The sequence below is a fragment of the Canis lupus genome, chromosome 2 (assembly GCF_048164855.1).
Source record: "Canis lupus baileyi chromosome 2, mCanLup2.hap1, whole genome shotgun sequence".
Taxonomy (NCBI): Eukaryota; Metazoa; Chordata; class Mammalia; order Carnivora; family Canidae; genus Canis; species Canis lupus.
The window spans coordinates 58,471,480-58,485,575 of NC_132839.1; the positions used below are offsets into that span (position 1 = coordinate 58,471,480).

The window sequence follows — 14,096 nt, forward strand, 5'->3', positions numbered from 1 at the left end:
CTGCTGAACATACGAGGGCAAGCGTCTCCCTTCCTCTCCTACGTAGCTAGACCCTAGGAAGGGTCCCTCTTTTGTACCCAGGGACTCTCCACCTTTGCCGGCAGTGATACAACACAGCCCGCAGGAAGATGTGTGATCCAGATACATCCCAAAGTCCAAGAGAAGGTTCCCCAAACGGCCCAGTCACCAAGTGGGCCTGCGCGGTTCACTGTTCAGAGCAAAGTCATTTTTATTGTAATGTAATTTTAAAAGGCAGTTACATTAGTTACACATATACACAACCAACTCAATAACCGTTAGTCATAGAGAACATTCAAGAAATACAAATGATGATTTATCCACAGCACAGCTCACAGCCATAAGAAGAGAGGCTACAAGAGAAATGATTAAGTGCTTACATGGTCCACGGAAGCCCGTCATCTCCAAAGGAACACGAGGCTGTCCCGGGGAGCCAGTCGCCCCGTCCAGAATAGCCTGTCCCCTTCCTGGTCGGTGCCCCAACCAGTGTTGGCCACAAGACCCAGGCACATCTATGAATGAACCTCCATCTCCAAGCTGTCCCAGCCCTGGGCAGTCAAGGGAAAGGTGGACAGCCAGGTGGCTTGTAGCCCCTTAGGACACAAGATGAGGATTTGGCAGAGGGAGGAGAAAATGGACCCCTGGCAAGTAATGACCAAACTCATAGGTTCTGGTACAACAAAGACCATTCCTGCCCTGACTCATTACCCATTAGAGTTTGGAGGAGGCTTGGTCTATGTGACAGGTCATAACCGACAGGGAGCAGGTGGCCCAGGCGAGTGGGGGGTCACTGTCCCAGCAGAGCTCCGCTGCTCCCAAACGCTGACGTAGAAGGATGAGACCACCACTCGTTTCCCCGGGACCTGTCCCGTCTCTTGGCTCAGGCAGGCAGAAGTAGATGAGAGGTCACCATCACATGTGGCTAATCTGGGGGAGACACGGGATCTTCACTGGCTTAGTGGTCCAGGCTCCCTGCACCCCCTGCCCCTCCTCTCTCTGCAAGGTGTTCACGAAACAGCAAAGGGGTTGGATTTAATATTTTGGAAAGCAGAGGAGAACACAGCTGTGATGGCTCCATCCCTTTTTGAAACCTCAGCTAAACACAGAACTAGTGGGAGTGACACATAGAGTGTTCTAGAATCTCCTTAGCCATAGTCACGAACCAAGTCTTGCTGGAGTTTCAATGTGGCTGCTTTGCATCCTCCCCCAGGGCTCAGGCTGCCATGGCCCAGCCTGTTTGTGGAAGCCACTTGCCCAGCCTAAGGAAGCCGGTGAAGGTTGCGTTGAGGATGGGGGCTGTGAGTGAGGGGGTGAGTCCTGGTTGAACCCCAGCATCTCCAGCAGGAGAGGAATGTGGGCCGGAGTCTGAGGACATGTCGACAGCAGGCTGAGCCGGCCTGGCACGGGATGCCCTACTCCAAACTGGGAAAACCCCTCTGCGGCTCTCATTCTTATTCGGGTCTTTCTCAAGCATCCTTGGCAGAGCGTCATCTCTTGGGTAAGACACCCTTCCAGCCCTGTCTGTTTTCTTACTGGCCATATGACAGCTTCCAAGAACCATAATCAGGAAGCGGGATGGGAATGGAGGAGAGAGCTCATGCTGACCGGTCTACCTGCGTCACGATATTGCCCGTTCCCCGTCTTGCCCTATGGCCCTCAGCTTCCAGGACCCAGCCTGGAGATGTCTGCACCCCTGCCCCTGCGTGACACACAGACGTGGCTGGAAGGCTGCCGGGGCGAGGCTCCTCTACCTCTTCCACATCCCCCGTGTCCTGGCACAGCCTTGTGTCCCAGGGTCAACCCGATGGGCAGGCACATCTAAGGAAATCCCCCACTGCCCTCCAGGAAACAGAAGGAAAAAACACACATGAAATCCCCAAAACCTCCATACTCACAGGTGGAAAGGTCACAAAAAAATCTGTTCTCATTTTTCAGAGAAATTATTCTTTGATCCGAAACCTTATTTGTGTGCCTTTCCTGGAAATAATGGTGCTCCTGCTTGGGGTAGGCTCAGGCTGCAGAAGGGGGAGGGGGCGCTGGCTCAGGCACTGTCTGGGCGCATGGAGTTCGCCAGGTCCCTGCAGCGAAGAGGCTCCCAAGGGTAAGACGACCTCAGTGCACCCGAACCCTGCACTCAATCACCGCTATACACAAAGGATTAGAAGCCGCTCTAGAAACTGTGACGTCAGTGTGAACTTAGAGTCTAGGACTGGCATCACATCATGCCAGCTACTGGCCACAGGGATCCTACCAAATACCTCTGGGCTTTTGCAGGTGGAGCTCTACGAGCCCAGCCGGGCATTTGGGTCCCCTCTGGACAGCAGATGGGGCGGTGTTTGCTGCAGAGCTTGCAGAGGTCCATGCAAACACCCCTGGCTCCTTCCTGCATGCCTAGCTCACTCTGCACCCAGGCAGCTGGGAGCCCTCTCTGCCCAGCCCTCTGAAGTCCCAGGGGTGGGGACATGGGTTGTTTCTGAGCTGGCTGCCCAAGGAGGTCTGCCTGAGGGACCCCGGGAGGGGTGCAAGGCTTTCCTGGGGAGGGCCCCTCCACTTGTCTGGCAGCGTGCATAGCTTCCTTGCCACATGGGAGTCACGGGGCCCACGGATGGGGAGGCCACACAGACCGCCTGCCTCAGTGTATAGGGCATGGGGAGGGAGTGGTCAGTGGATACAGGGAAACAAGAAACTAGGGACCAGGGGCTGAGTTAGCCAGATAGGAGCTTCTAGAAGCTGGCTCTTCCTCCTGTCCTGAGACCACCTGAGGAATTCAAGGCCATGGTGAATGCATGCCAGAATCAGAACGGGAAGCCTCACGGACCTGCACGGTCCCCTGCTAGATGCCACTGTTCCCCAGCTGGCTGCAGAAAGAAGGCGCGGGCGGCCTGGCGGAAGGTGTTTCTGCCTTCCCATCTCCACGCGTGGGTCTGCACCTGAACCGTCTCCAGAGTCACTGGGTGTCATGTGGCTGCCAAGGCTGGCTCTTTGGGGGGCAGGCCCGCTTGACACAGTCCTGCCTTCCCGTTCTCTCCTCTACAGATGGGCCTGGGCTCTGTGACCTCAAGGCGTGCCTTCGGCAGGTGCTGACTTGGGAGCAAGGTGGGAGACACCTACACATAACCAGGAGGGGCGAGCGCCCCCTTGGGGGCCTCCTGGAAGAGGAGCAGGCCCCTTTGTCTCAGACGGGCGCCTGGACTGAAGAGCTGACCCCTCAAAGCAAGCAGGCTCCCAGCCACGACTTCTGGAGACTCTGTGAAGCGCCAGCCCGGCGCTCGGACCCTGGGCCAGGCTCCCACCAGTGGGGGTGTTGCTGAGCTGGGGGGGGGGGGGCGGGGGCTGCACGTGTGGGCTCTCACCCACCACGCACCCTGCATTCTGGACACTCACTCTGGCCACAGGACACACACGGGGCACAGCACACCCGTCAGGACAGGGATTCACGTCACACTGCACAGAGTACACACGTCCCACAGCACGACGGACAGACACACAGATGTGGCTGAGCTGGGGCCAGGAGAGCCGAGGTCCACCTCTGGGTCCCCGTGCTCCTCTGCTGGGAGGAGCACGTCCTGTTCGCCCCCCTTCCCAGCACCCGAGCCCTACCCGTCCGCAGCGTCAAAGGCAAGAAGAAACCCGATTCCCGTGTCCCAGGCAGGTCTGGGCACTCGGGACCGTAACTGGACTTTTTATAGGTGAACGTCGTCTACTAGGAGATTATTCACAACCAGACCTCATGGGCCCCACGGGCTCACCTCCCTGCGTACACAGAAAAAAGTACAATAAATACAACGGCCCCCCCAATGTCTACCAGGGCTCCTCGTTTGTGGCCGAGCAGCCCTGGTTGTGGGCTGCACGATGCTGCGCCGGGGGCAGCGCGGGGGTGCGGTGCCTTCTGCCAGCGGGGCGGGTGGCGCCGTCACACCATGCGTCACAGCCCTGCCCAGCGCCGGCTGCACTCTGCCTGCCGCTACTCAGAGAACGGCGGGAACATGCCGAGGTCCGCGAAGTCCTCGATGTTATAGTTGCCGGTCCCCTGGGTCGGGTCTCCGGGCATGGGCAGCATGTCCTGCAGGAAGCAGAAAAGAAAGCCACAGGGGAGTCAGCTCACCCTCCTGGGCCCCCGCACGCCCCAGGAGCCCCGCCTGCCACTCACCCTCATGCCCATCGCCCTGGGGCCAGCCCGGGCACAGGCTCCTGGTCTCTGAGGGCCTCTCCTGGAAAGCGTCACCCCAGCAGGTAAACACAACTCGGGACATGACCTGTGTCTATGTAAAGCAGAGCCAGGACACAGGGTGGACAAGGGCCCCGCCGGTGGGATGCATCCAGCCTGGCACCATGCAAGGGACACAGAGTAGATGCTCAAAATGCAATAGAAATGCAGTGCTGGGCCGAGCACAAGAAAGGCTGCGTGTGTTCTGAGCGCAGGGCTAAATCCCCGCGTAGTTACGCTTCACTTTTAACAAACCCTTCAGGTTCTGTGGGCCTCAGACTGCCCATCCAGAAAATGGGAACAGCAAGATTTCAATCCCCTATGACAAATGTCTCAAAGTGTGTTCTGTGAGGTTCTTGGTCCGTGAGAAATACCCTGAGAGAAAAGAATTCTGTGGACGAGGGAGTTTGGGAAATGGCATGTTCTTGCACCTCCTAGAAACCCTCAGTCCTCATTCCTAGAATAAAAGCTCTGACAAGTCCTGCAGCCAAGGAACGGAGTAATTAGCTTAACCAGTGTTTCACAAGCTTATTTGACCAAGTTCTTTTCAGCCTCGTGACCATGAAGAACCAGGCTGGGGGATTCTGTGTCATATGCTACTGAGAGGCATAAGGATGGAGGAAGGAGGTCAGAATACTGCCCTCTGGAGACCTAGAGGGACATCGGGCTTCCAGACCTTTGTCTATGAAGATGTTGCTTGGCAGGTGGGAAAGGCCCTGGGGACCAAGAGGGCAGGCCCTCCCTTGGGAAGGGGGTGATCAGCTGGGAGAGGGGCCTCAAATCCCTCTCTCCACGTGCCTCCCGCCCATCCAGCGCAGACCTGGAGCTCTGGGCATGACAGAGGGTGCCTTGGCTCTTAGGGGAGCCGGGGGACAGGGGGTGGGTCAGCCACGTGGCTCAGGGGGAGCCAACGGGCTCATGCCTCCCTTTGAAAGCTTCCTCCAGTGGACAATTCTGGCAGAAGGAGGGGCCAGGGAAACCCCAGGGCCCAAGCACTGGTGTGCGGGGCTGCCCATCACGAGGGATGGCCAGGAGGGTCTCCAGCCACGGACAGCTGCGAGGTGCCCAGGTGTCCTCAAGCAGAGAGGACAGCCGAGGCCTTGGCTCCTGGCCCCTCTCCCCAGGCTGGGGCCAGAACCCGGACCCCTAAGCAATGGTTGGGGCAGCAGCAGAGAGTGAGGGAAAGGAAGCAGAGAGAAGGCGCCGGTACCTACGAGAAGGCGGTGCTGGCTCGATTTACCTGGAACACTTCGGTCTGACCGGGCTGCTGGTGGGGGTGCTGCTCACCGCTCTGCTGACTGTGATGCTGGCTTTGCCACTGCGACCAGACTTCCGACGGCCGCCCTTGGAACTGCCCGCTACTTTGTCCACTTTCAGCTGAAAGATCCGATGTACAGGACACTGCCTTTAAAAGCCATCCGTGGGTCTGCGAGACCTAAGAACCACCTCGGCCCAGAGGGCCCCACGCTCCCGAAGGGCTCCATCAGGAGTGGGTTGAATGTGTTCATTGTCCCCTTCACGCTCACACTGACCAACAGGTAAAAACTCACTTTTGCGCCACATTGCCAGCCAGGTGGGTAGGTGAGAGCAAAACAGGAGCGCTCGGTGGAAGGGCGGCTCTCCCCAGAGTGTGCCTGCAGGGGGGCCGGGGCCTGGAGCCCAGGAGCCCCTGGTGCCCCATCCAGGGCCGCTAAGGGAGCTTTGGTGAGGGCAGGTGTGTGGCGCCAGAGTGTGGGCCGAGGGAAGCCCTCCCGGCGGCACCCCTGCAGGCCCAGGAGAGAAAGCCGTCTCTGCCCCTCCAGGGTCCACGTGCCCAGGCTGCTCCGCCACAGGAGCATCACCTCCTCGGCCAGTTTTGAGCTCCACCAAGCCGCCTGTGGCATTCCACGAGGTCCTTCCACAGAGGCCGAGAGCCATGCCCTTCCTGCTGGCCTCTGTGCAGTTCTTAGCACTGGGCGGCTTGAAAGCAAAGGTGTTTGGGCCCAGCTCAGCCTTGAAGGCTCGCCTGGGTGGGAATCAGCACATTCGTATGTAACGGGAGCAAGCTGGCCTCTGTCTCATGCTTTACAGAGAATACACAGTGGAAAAAAACAGGAAAGTGAACAGAAATTGGTCTAAAACATTTTAATGATTCAACCTAAGAGGATGAGTTACCTTGAGGCACATCAAAAACCTCAAGGATATGTTTTCTTGTTCCAAACCATTCAACAGCACTTGGGAGGCAATGGGCTCCAGGACGGGCCCCAGCTTGCTCTTTCTGACAGCCTCGCTTAGGTAGCACAGGCCACCCCTCCTGCTGGAGGACGGGCACCCAGTTCGCAGAGGCGAGGCCGCCGCGTGTTTGTGGAGAAGCCCAGCCTCTCCGTCTCTCTCACATGCATACACATCTGACACACTGCCTGAGACACAAAAGGCTTCAATGAAACACGTATGTTCTCCTTAATGCCTCGTGATGGGTGCTTTCCAAACTCTGCATGACAGCAGTTGTAAAAGGTTCTATAAAATCAGGCAAGGACATAATTCCCTGTGTCAGCATCAGAGAGATTAAACTCTATCGTGCACACGGAACCCTGTTGTTTAAGAAAAACAACTCTGGAAATCCGAAATTCCTTTCCCTAATGCTCCCAAGACACTGAGGCCAGGGAGAGCTCCTTGCGAGCACCATGCCACCAGGATGCCCTCCAAACACCCAGGAAGGGTCTGGTCTGCAGCTGCCATACCAACCAAATGAACAGCAGCGTGGGAGGAGGCAGCGAGGAGGCCATCTGAGAGGCCTGGGGAGGCCAAGCACAAGCCAGTCCACCTGCTGCTCAGGGGCTCGTGGACGGCTGGGTCACCTTTGCTGAAGGGGATGGTGTGGCAGCCCATGGGAATGGTTGTAACGGACCTGGCATGACCACTGCCCCCAGCTGGCCCCAGGACCTTGCAACAACAATGACTCCTTGCTGGGGTCTTGCTGGCCAAGAATCAATGCCCTCAACTTTTCCTTCTGGCTATGGCCCCTACCTAAGTCCCCTCTGCCACCCCCATTCATGTACTGGGGTCCTGCCCTCCAGCCCTGACCCAGGCTCTGGCTCCAGGAAGGTACGCATTGGCCAGGGAGCAGAACAGCTGCTCCTGGGGGAGTTACACACACTGGGGAAACGGGCAGGAGTGCCAGCTCTTAGCGGGACACCCAACCCATCACAGCAAGTACAAGAGGCTCTCCAGGCCTTCAGCCGAGACCAGCAGGGGGATGGTCAGCAGCCCAGTGGGTACAGGGCTCAGAGGCAGGGTTGAAAAGCACTCCAGACACTGTGCAAAGATGTGGGGGTGCAGAGGGTGTGTTCCCTCCGGGGATCAGCAGGTGGCTCCAGGTGATAAGGGTCTGAGTGTGACCTGCTAGAGGGCAAGCCAGGGCTCAGGTCCCCCACAGTGAGGGTGGCAGGGACCTGCAGGGGCTCACAGGCCACACACACCATCCAGGGGCGAGTGGACAGAGAGAAGGAACCCAGTGAGGAGGCTGCTGTGAGGATGTGTTCATGACCTGATGGTGCCTGAGCCCGGAACACAGGGGGTGAGGGGGTGGGGGTGCGGGTGGAGCTGACCAAGGGGCGGGCGACCTGGAGCACCCAGACCACACCCTGCATCTCTGCTGGTTGGGGGTGTACAGTCCTGCTTCCCTAGGCTCTGGGCCCACCCACCTGGGCCTGGGGCCAGGTCTAAGTCTTCGAGAGGCACTTAGGCTCCCCGTGCCTGAAGCCAGCATCTGACCTCCTCAGACCACCCCAGGGGAGAAAGCATGGTTGTAGGCCCTTCCCTCCTGCTCATCAGTCCACTGCCTGGAACACCACATCCACACTCCTGTCTCCTCCCCCCATCCCGGGCCTGCACCTGTCTCCCTGGATCCCCAGTTGCTTGCAGGATCTTCCTAAAACAGCGTCCACTGCCCAAAACCTGCCTAACTCACCATGGCCCCGAGAGCCTGTGTACCCGACTCTGCTTCACACCCACCCCTGTCCCCTCTGCCCTTCCTGGGTGACCTTCCTGCCCCCAGCCAAGGACCCCCTCTGCGACCAGAGGGTTCTGCTCATGCTCGGAGCCCCATCGGACACAAGCCTCCCAGACCTACTCTGAGCTTGCTATGCCCTCGCATCGCCTCCATGGTGGGGTCACCTCTGGGGTGGGGCCACTGAGCCAACCCACCCCCAGGTCACCCATAACCCACTCCAGGGCTTGGGACTGGAAAATATGAGTTAGTATTTGCTGGAGAACAGAATAATGGAAAGGATAAGGAGGGGAAAGAGGACAAGAAGGAGGAAACATTAACATCCCTCTGACTCTTCTCTTCCCATCAGAAGCTTCCCAGCTCCCGGGGGCTTATAAGGAAGTGACCCCGCGTCCCCGCATCAGTCTTACTGGTGGCCAGAGACGGGGCAGGCGGTGGAGGCTGAAGGTGGCAGAAAGGTCGGTTTGAGTCTACTAATCACAGACACATGGTTCAGAATCAATGGTCTCAAACTTCTAGGAAGGGACAGGCTCTTCTCCAATGTTTGCCGCAGAAAAACCAACAAATAGGATTGCTTCAGGGATCCCTGGGTGGCGCAGCGGTTTGGCGCCTGCCTTTGGCCCAGGGTGCGATCCTGGAGACCCGGGATCGAATCCCACGTTGGGCTCCCGGTGCATGGAGCCTGCTTCTCCCTCTGCCTGTGTCTCTGCCTCTCTCTCTCTCTCTCTGTGACTATCATAAATAAATAAATTAAAAAAAAAAAGAAATCTTCAAATAGGATTGCTTCAGAAATGGCATAAAGTAGCTACGGAAGGAGGGACTCTGTTATTTCTGGATATGGACCAAGTGCTGGGCTTCATGTGAGGTACTCGCCATACATTATTTCATTTACTCTTCCCTCTGATTCTAAGAGATGGGGCATCCCCACCATTTTCAGACAAGGAACCTGAGGCTCAAGGAACCTGCCCGACTCATTGTGCTTATAAATGCCAAAGCCACAGTGGGAACTGAGGTCTTTTTCTCTCTCTTCCTCTTTCTTCCCTCCTTCTTTTTAAAAAGATTTTGAGAGAGTGCAAGCATACAAGCAGGGGGAGCAGCAGAGGGAGAGGGAGACGCAGGCTCCCCCCTGAGCAGGGAGCCCAATGTGGGACTTGATCCCAGAACTCTGAGATCATGACCTGAGCTGAAGGCAGATGCTTCACCGCCTGAGCCCCCAGGTGCCCCAAGACTGAGGTCTTTTTGACACGGGAGCCCATCTGGAACACTGAGCATTGGTATTCGATGCCCACCATGCACCTGACATGGAGCACAGAGCTGGGGACATGGTGGTGACCAAGCCCGGACACTCCGCTGGGGCAGGCAGATGAGTAACCAGGCCATCAGGATTGTTACGAGTGCGGCACAGAAGTGCCAGCCACGTGGGAAGACATGAGCTGCCCTAGTGACCTCCACAGGAAATGATGAGCACCAACTACAACGGCATCTCCCAACAACACAGCGCAATGTGCTCTTCACCCAGACCTCAGCCCGAACAACCTACACCACAAACGGTGGGTAGGGGAGGTGTATGGCCTGCACCCAACACGTAGCCACAAGCCACTTTCTGGAAAAAGCCTCAGGGGTCACCGCCATCCTTGGTTGCCTTGTTCTAGAAGCCACATGTTCGGCTGTAAACTATGCACTGGGTGGGCTCCAGCCATTCTGTCTTTCTTTTGCTCTCTTGGCTTCCCGAGCAAAGCCTAGGCTGCTACAGTCTGGGCTGAATGTGTGGGTCACCCGCCAGCCCGACGGTTTAAGGAAAGCAGGTATGGGTTGCTACCATCTGGGCCAAATAGGTGGCCTTTCAGACGAACTAAGAGGCTCTTGAGAATTTTGAGAAGCATGTGGATTCCTAGGCTGTAGGAGCAAACGCATGACGTCTTCCTTTTAAAACAATCTTTTTAGTGGCACTTGATGCTATAACGTCACCCCTGCTAACACTTTTCCTTGTAAGATTCATCTGAAGATTCCAGGGTTGCTGGACGCGCTGCTCAGAGGTCCTCTGCGGTTCAGTTGCTTGGTGCTTCTCACCAGGGCAGGGGTCACGTCGGGAGACATTTCTCATTGTCACAGATGGAGGGTGCTGGTAGGTGGAGGCCACTGAACACTCCACATGAACAAGTCAGACCCCAAGACAAAGGATTATCTGGCTCCAAATGTCAACAGTACAGACGTTGAGAAAGTCAGAAACCCTAAAGGCCCAAGTCGGCAAACAGCACTGAAGGGGCAGCTTGTTCTATAAAGGCCTCTGGGCAGGGCCTCCCGTAGTTCACACCCGTGGCCACACGTGTCCCATGGTTTCAGGCTAAGACCTCACTTTTCATCACTGCCCCCGAGGGGAGGTCTGTAATTCCCTACAATGTGCTGGTAAGAAGGTACCAGGCTGAGATTCAGGGGCAGGAAGAGGGGGTCTGGGGGGCGTGGTGTCTGCAAACATTCCAGGTCCCAGACGCCCCAACCCCTCTACCATGTGCCTGCCCTGCCCGGTCCCTGCGGAATTTCTCATCCCATTTCTCACTGCCAAAGTCCTCAGACTTTCGTGGAACGACAAGTTCTTTCAATCTTCCTCTCCAAAGGAAACTTGTAGGTGGAGTGGGCCAGGCCAGAGGAATGAGGCTCCTTCCAGGAAGGGCAGTTACGTGACAGGTGCATTTCTTGAGCTCCATGAAAGACGCTCATGTTCAGAGCATTACTGCATTACTTGCTGTGACCTGGGTTGATCTGTACTGACTCGGGCCAGGCCCCCATGGGTGTGTTAGCTGCCCCGTCCTAAACTGGAGAGCATACGGAGTACTCGAAGCCATGCACTGTGCACTGCATCTGGAGTAACATCATTTAAACCCAGAGCAAGTCTGGGGATGAACGCCCGGCCTGCCACAGCACCTCTGGGCCACATGCACCGAGCACCCTGTGTGCTTGGCGCCTTACACGTCTCCAAGACCACACGGTAGCATTGGTGAGCAGATGCTCGGTGGTGGTGCAGATGAAGACCCATCAAATCAGGGACCCAGGTGTCAGGACTCACAGCGCACTAGCAGTTTATCGCCTCTCAGCTCCACATCTATCCTTCTGTGCCCTCCCTCGTGGTATAGGTACTGGACGCAGTAGACATGTCTCCTTTTCCTGCTGGGGCAAGGTTGGGCTTTGCTCACAGAAGGTACCGGAGGGACACGCAAGGCTTAGCTGAGGAAGGGGCTTCTCTTCTGGCTCGGGTGTTTTTCTGTCTACAGCGCAGTGACCAGCAGTGTGCAGGACGCTGGTGGCACTCCCTCTTTGGGGAGCTTCTCCATCCTTCCAAGGCTGCAAACCAGCCCCAGTGGATGGCACTTTCCCCCAGATGGCACTTCCCCCTGATGGGGCTCCTGTGGGCCAGCTCTGGTCCACCTGTACCCACTGGGGAGCTTCTGTGTCAGCAGGCAGGCTGCTAACCCAGATTGGCCACAGCCCACAGCCTTTGGCAGGTGTGCTCACTTCCACAAGGCCGAGTGTCCCTGGCAGACACACCTTCTGTGACATCTGACCTTCAGGTTTCATGGTGTTGGGGGGGGTCTCCCCTGGGTCTCTGAGCATGAAGTGGGGCTCATATTCCTTAATGGGGCCTGTCTTCCTCAGGGCGCTCCTTCAATTACCTTTTGTTTTATTTTAAGATTTTATTTATTTGAGAGATAGTGAGTGAGAGCACAAGCAGGGGGAGCAGCAGAGGGAGAAGCAGGCTGAGTAGGGAGCCCCATGTGGGACTCGATCCCAGGACCCTGACATCCTGACCTGAGCTGAAGGCAGCTGCTTCACCGACGGAGCCCCTCAGGCACCCCTCCTTCAACCACCCTTTATTTAAAATCTTTTTTTTTTTTTTTTAAGATTTTATTTATTCGTGAGAGACACAGAGAGGCAGTGACCCAGGCAGAGGGAGGAGCAGGCTCCATGCAGGGAGCCTGACATGGGACTTGATTCTGGGTCTCCAGGATCACACCCTGGGCTGAAGGCAGTGCTGAACTGCTGAGCCACCCGGGCTGCCCTATTTAAAATCTTTATATTAACTGGAAGCTCCAATTATTGTTGTGCCAGCTGTGGGCTGCCTGGACCCCAAATGCCATACTGCCCCACTTAGCCTGTTAGGGAAGCAAATGCTCGGACTTGTCAGCCCATTAGTAAGTGGCTCCAGCTCTACTTCTGGACACTCCACCTCAAATGAGGTACAACCCAAACCAGGGTTCTAATCCTGAACTAGGATTAGAAATGCAAATGCATCGGAAACACAGCTCAGGATGTGTCCCCAGGCCTGAAACAGCAGGAGTGCTTTGGCTCGAGTCCTAGAAGCCAGGGGAGAAGACAAGCTTGTGGCTCACAGAAGGGGCTGGAACCCAGGAGGGCCGCTTTCCTATTCAGGCTGGGAGTCCAGTGCCTGGGCCACCCTACAAGTCCCACTAAGGCTGAGGCACAGGTCAGAAGTGGCACGTCTGCTTGTTTCCCTCGATGTTGGCCACCCGGGACACCACTTGGTGACATTTAGCTCTCCAGCCTTCCGACCCCTGTGGTCCAAACAAGGCAGTTGGGACCTCAGAATCGGGCCCAGGATGCCTAGCTGAGCCTGGTCCTGCAGGCAGGGGTGCCACCGGGCCCATGAACCCTGTAGGCCCCACCAGCGGCCCCCAGGCATGGCCGCCTTGCCTCAGCCCTCACAGAGGGCACTCCAGTCCCATACAGGGTGGGGTGAGAGTCCATGGCAGGTGGTAATGCTGCCACTGGTTCACAGGCTTGTGCTTATTTAATGACTAGCCAGTCTGACCATTAACAGGGGCTGCTCTGCAACTTCTCTGTGCACTCCTCCCACCGTCCTTGCTCACAAGCCACTTGCACACTTGCTTCTTGCTGAGCCTGACCAACGCCTGTCCCCCATGCTGCCTCCATAGACCCTGTGTCCCTGAAGCCCCTTAGAGCAGAGGCTGCTTGTTTGCTAGAGCAAACACTGCTTGTTTTCCACCCTCTGCACCGCTATTCTCCGCCTCCACACTGATCCACAGCTGTCCTCGGGGAGTCCCTGGTCTGCATGGTTCTGGTGCCCATGCCCTTCATGACATCCCCCAGGCCAAACTCTTCCTCAGCTCCCAGTCCCCTCCACCAGGGCCGGCTTCCTCTTTCATGGCCGCTGCTGCATCAGGGTCGACAAAGGAGGGATTGGTGGTGAGGCTGCATGAAACCTCTCTGCTCCCTGTCCCTCACGGATCAGGGACTGGCCCCTCTCATTAGCAGAAATCAAGACCCCTCCACCGGGACACCTGTTCCCCACCTTATTCTAAGGTGCCCTGAATGTTGGATCAGAAGACAATGCCAAGAAGAGTCTGGAGGGGAGTGCAGTGTGACCTTGAGCTGACCTCACTGTCCTCAGTTTATTTACACCTATGAAATGGGAGAAATCAGGCATCTCCCTCCCAGGGCCGCCAGGAGCATTATAGGAACTCAAATGTGCCCGGAGCCGAGCAGAGAGTGAGCATCCGGTAAGCATCAGTGTGGCCGTAACTATATTGAGGATGAGGGAGTGCAGGCAGCTCGGAGGCAGTGGGGACGTAGCTGCTGAGCTGGGAGCCATGTGCAACTCTACTCTTCAGGGGCCTACCTGTGTCCCATCCCCACTTACATCTAAGGGTGCACATTTGCCAGGTGGACACCAGACAGACGCATGGAGCTGAAGGGCCCAGATTGCCCCGGGCCTCGGACACACCGGGGCTGCTGCTTGCACACAGCTGCCCTGCCCTTTCCCGGTGCCCATGTGTCTCCTTGGGGCCGGGACCAGACCTCTGCCCCTCTGTGTGCCCAGGAAGGATGGGAGAGGCAAGGGGACCTCTT

General features: G+C 57.0%; 1 protein-coding gene across 6 annotated transcripts in view; it reads right to left on the bottom strand.

Moving 5' to 3' along the window:
• Nucleotides 1–204: 204 nt before the first annotated feature.
• ARNT2 (aryl hydrocarbon receptor nuclear translocator 2) overlaps nucleotides 205–14,096 on the bottom strand; it is a 155,435-nt gene continuing 141,543 nt past the window's right edge. For 5 of the 6 annotated variants that reach the window (XM_072801926.1, XM_072801923.1, XM_072801928.1 and 2 more), the window contains 2 exons: nucleotides 5,466–5,602; nucleotides 205–4,081 (listed from right to left, as the gene is read on the bottom strand). In XM_072801926.1, the coding sequence (XP_072658027.1) occupies nucleotides 3,983–4,081; nucleotides 5,466–5,602 (236 nt within the window). In that variant the 3' untranslated portion in view covers nucleotides 205–3,982. Of the gene's footprint in view, nucleotides 4,082–5,435; nucleotides 5,603–14,096 lie in introns of all 6 variants that reach the window. The other variant, XM_072801925.1, reaches the window with a different exon arrangement.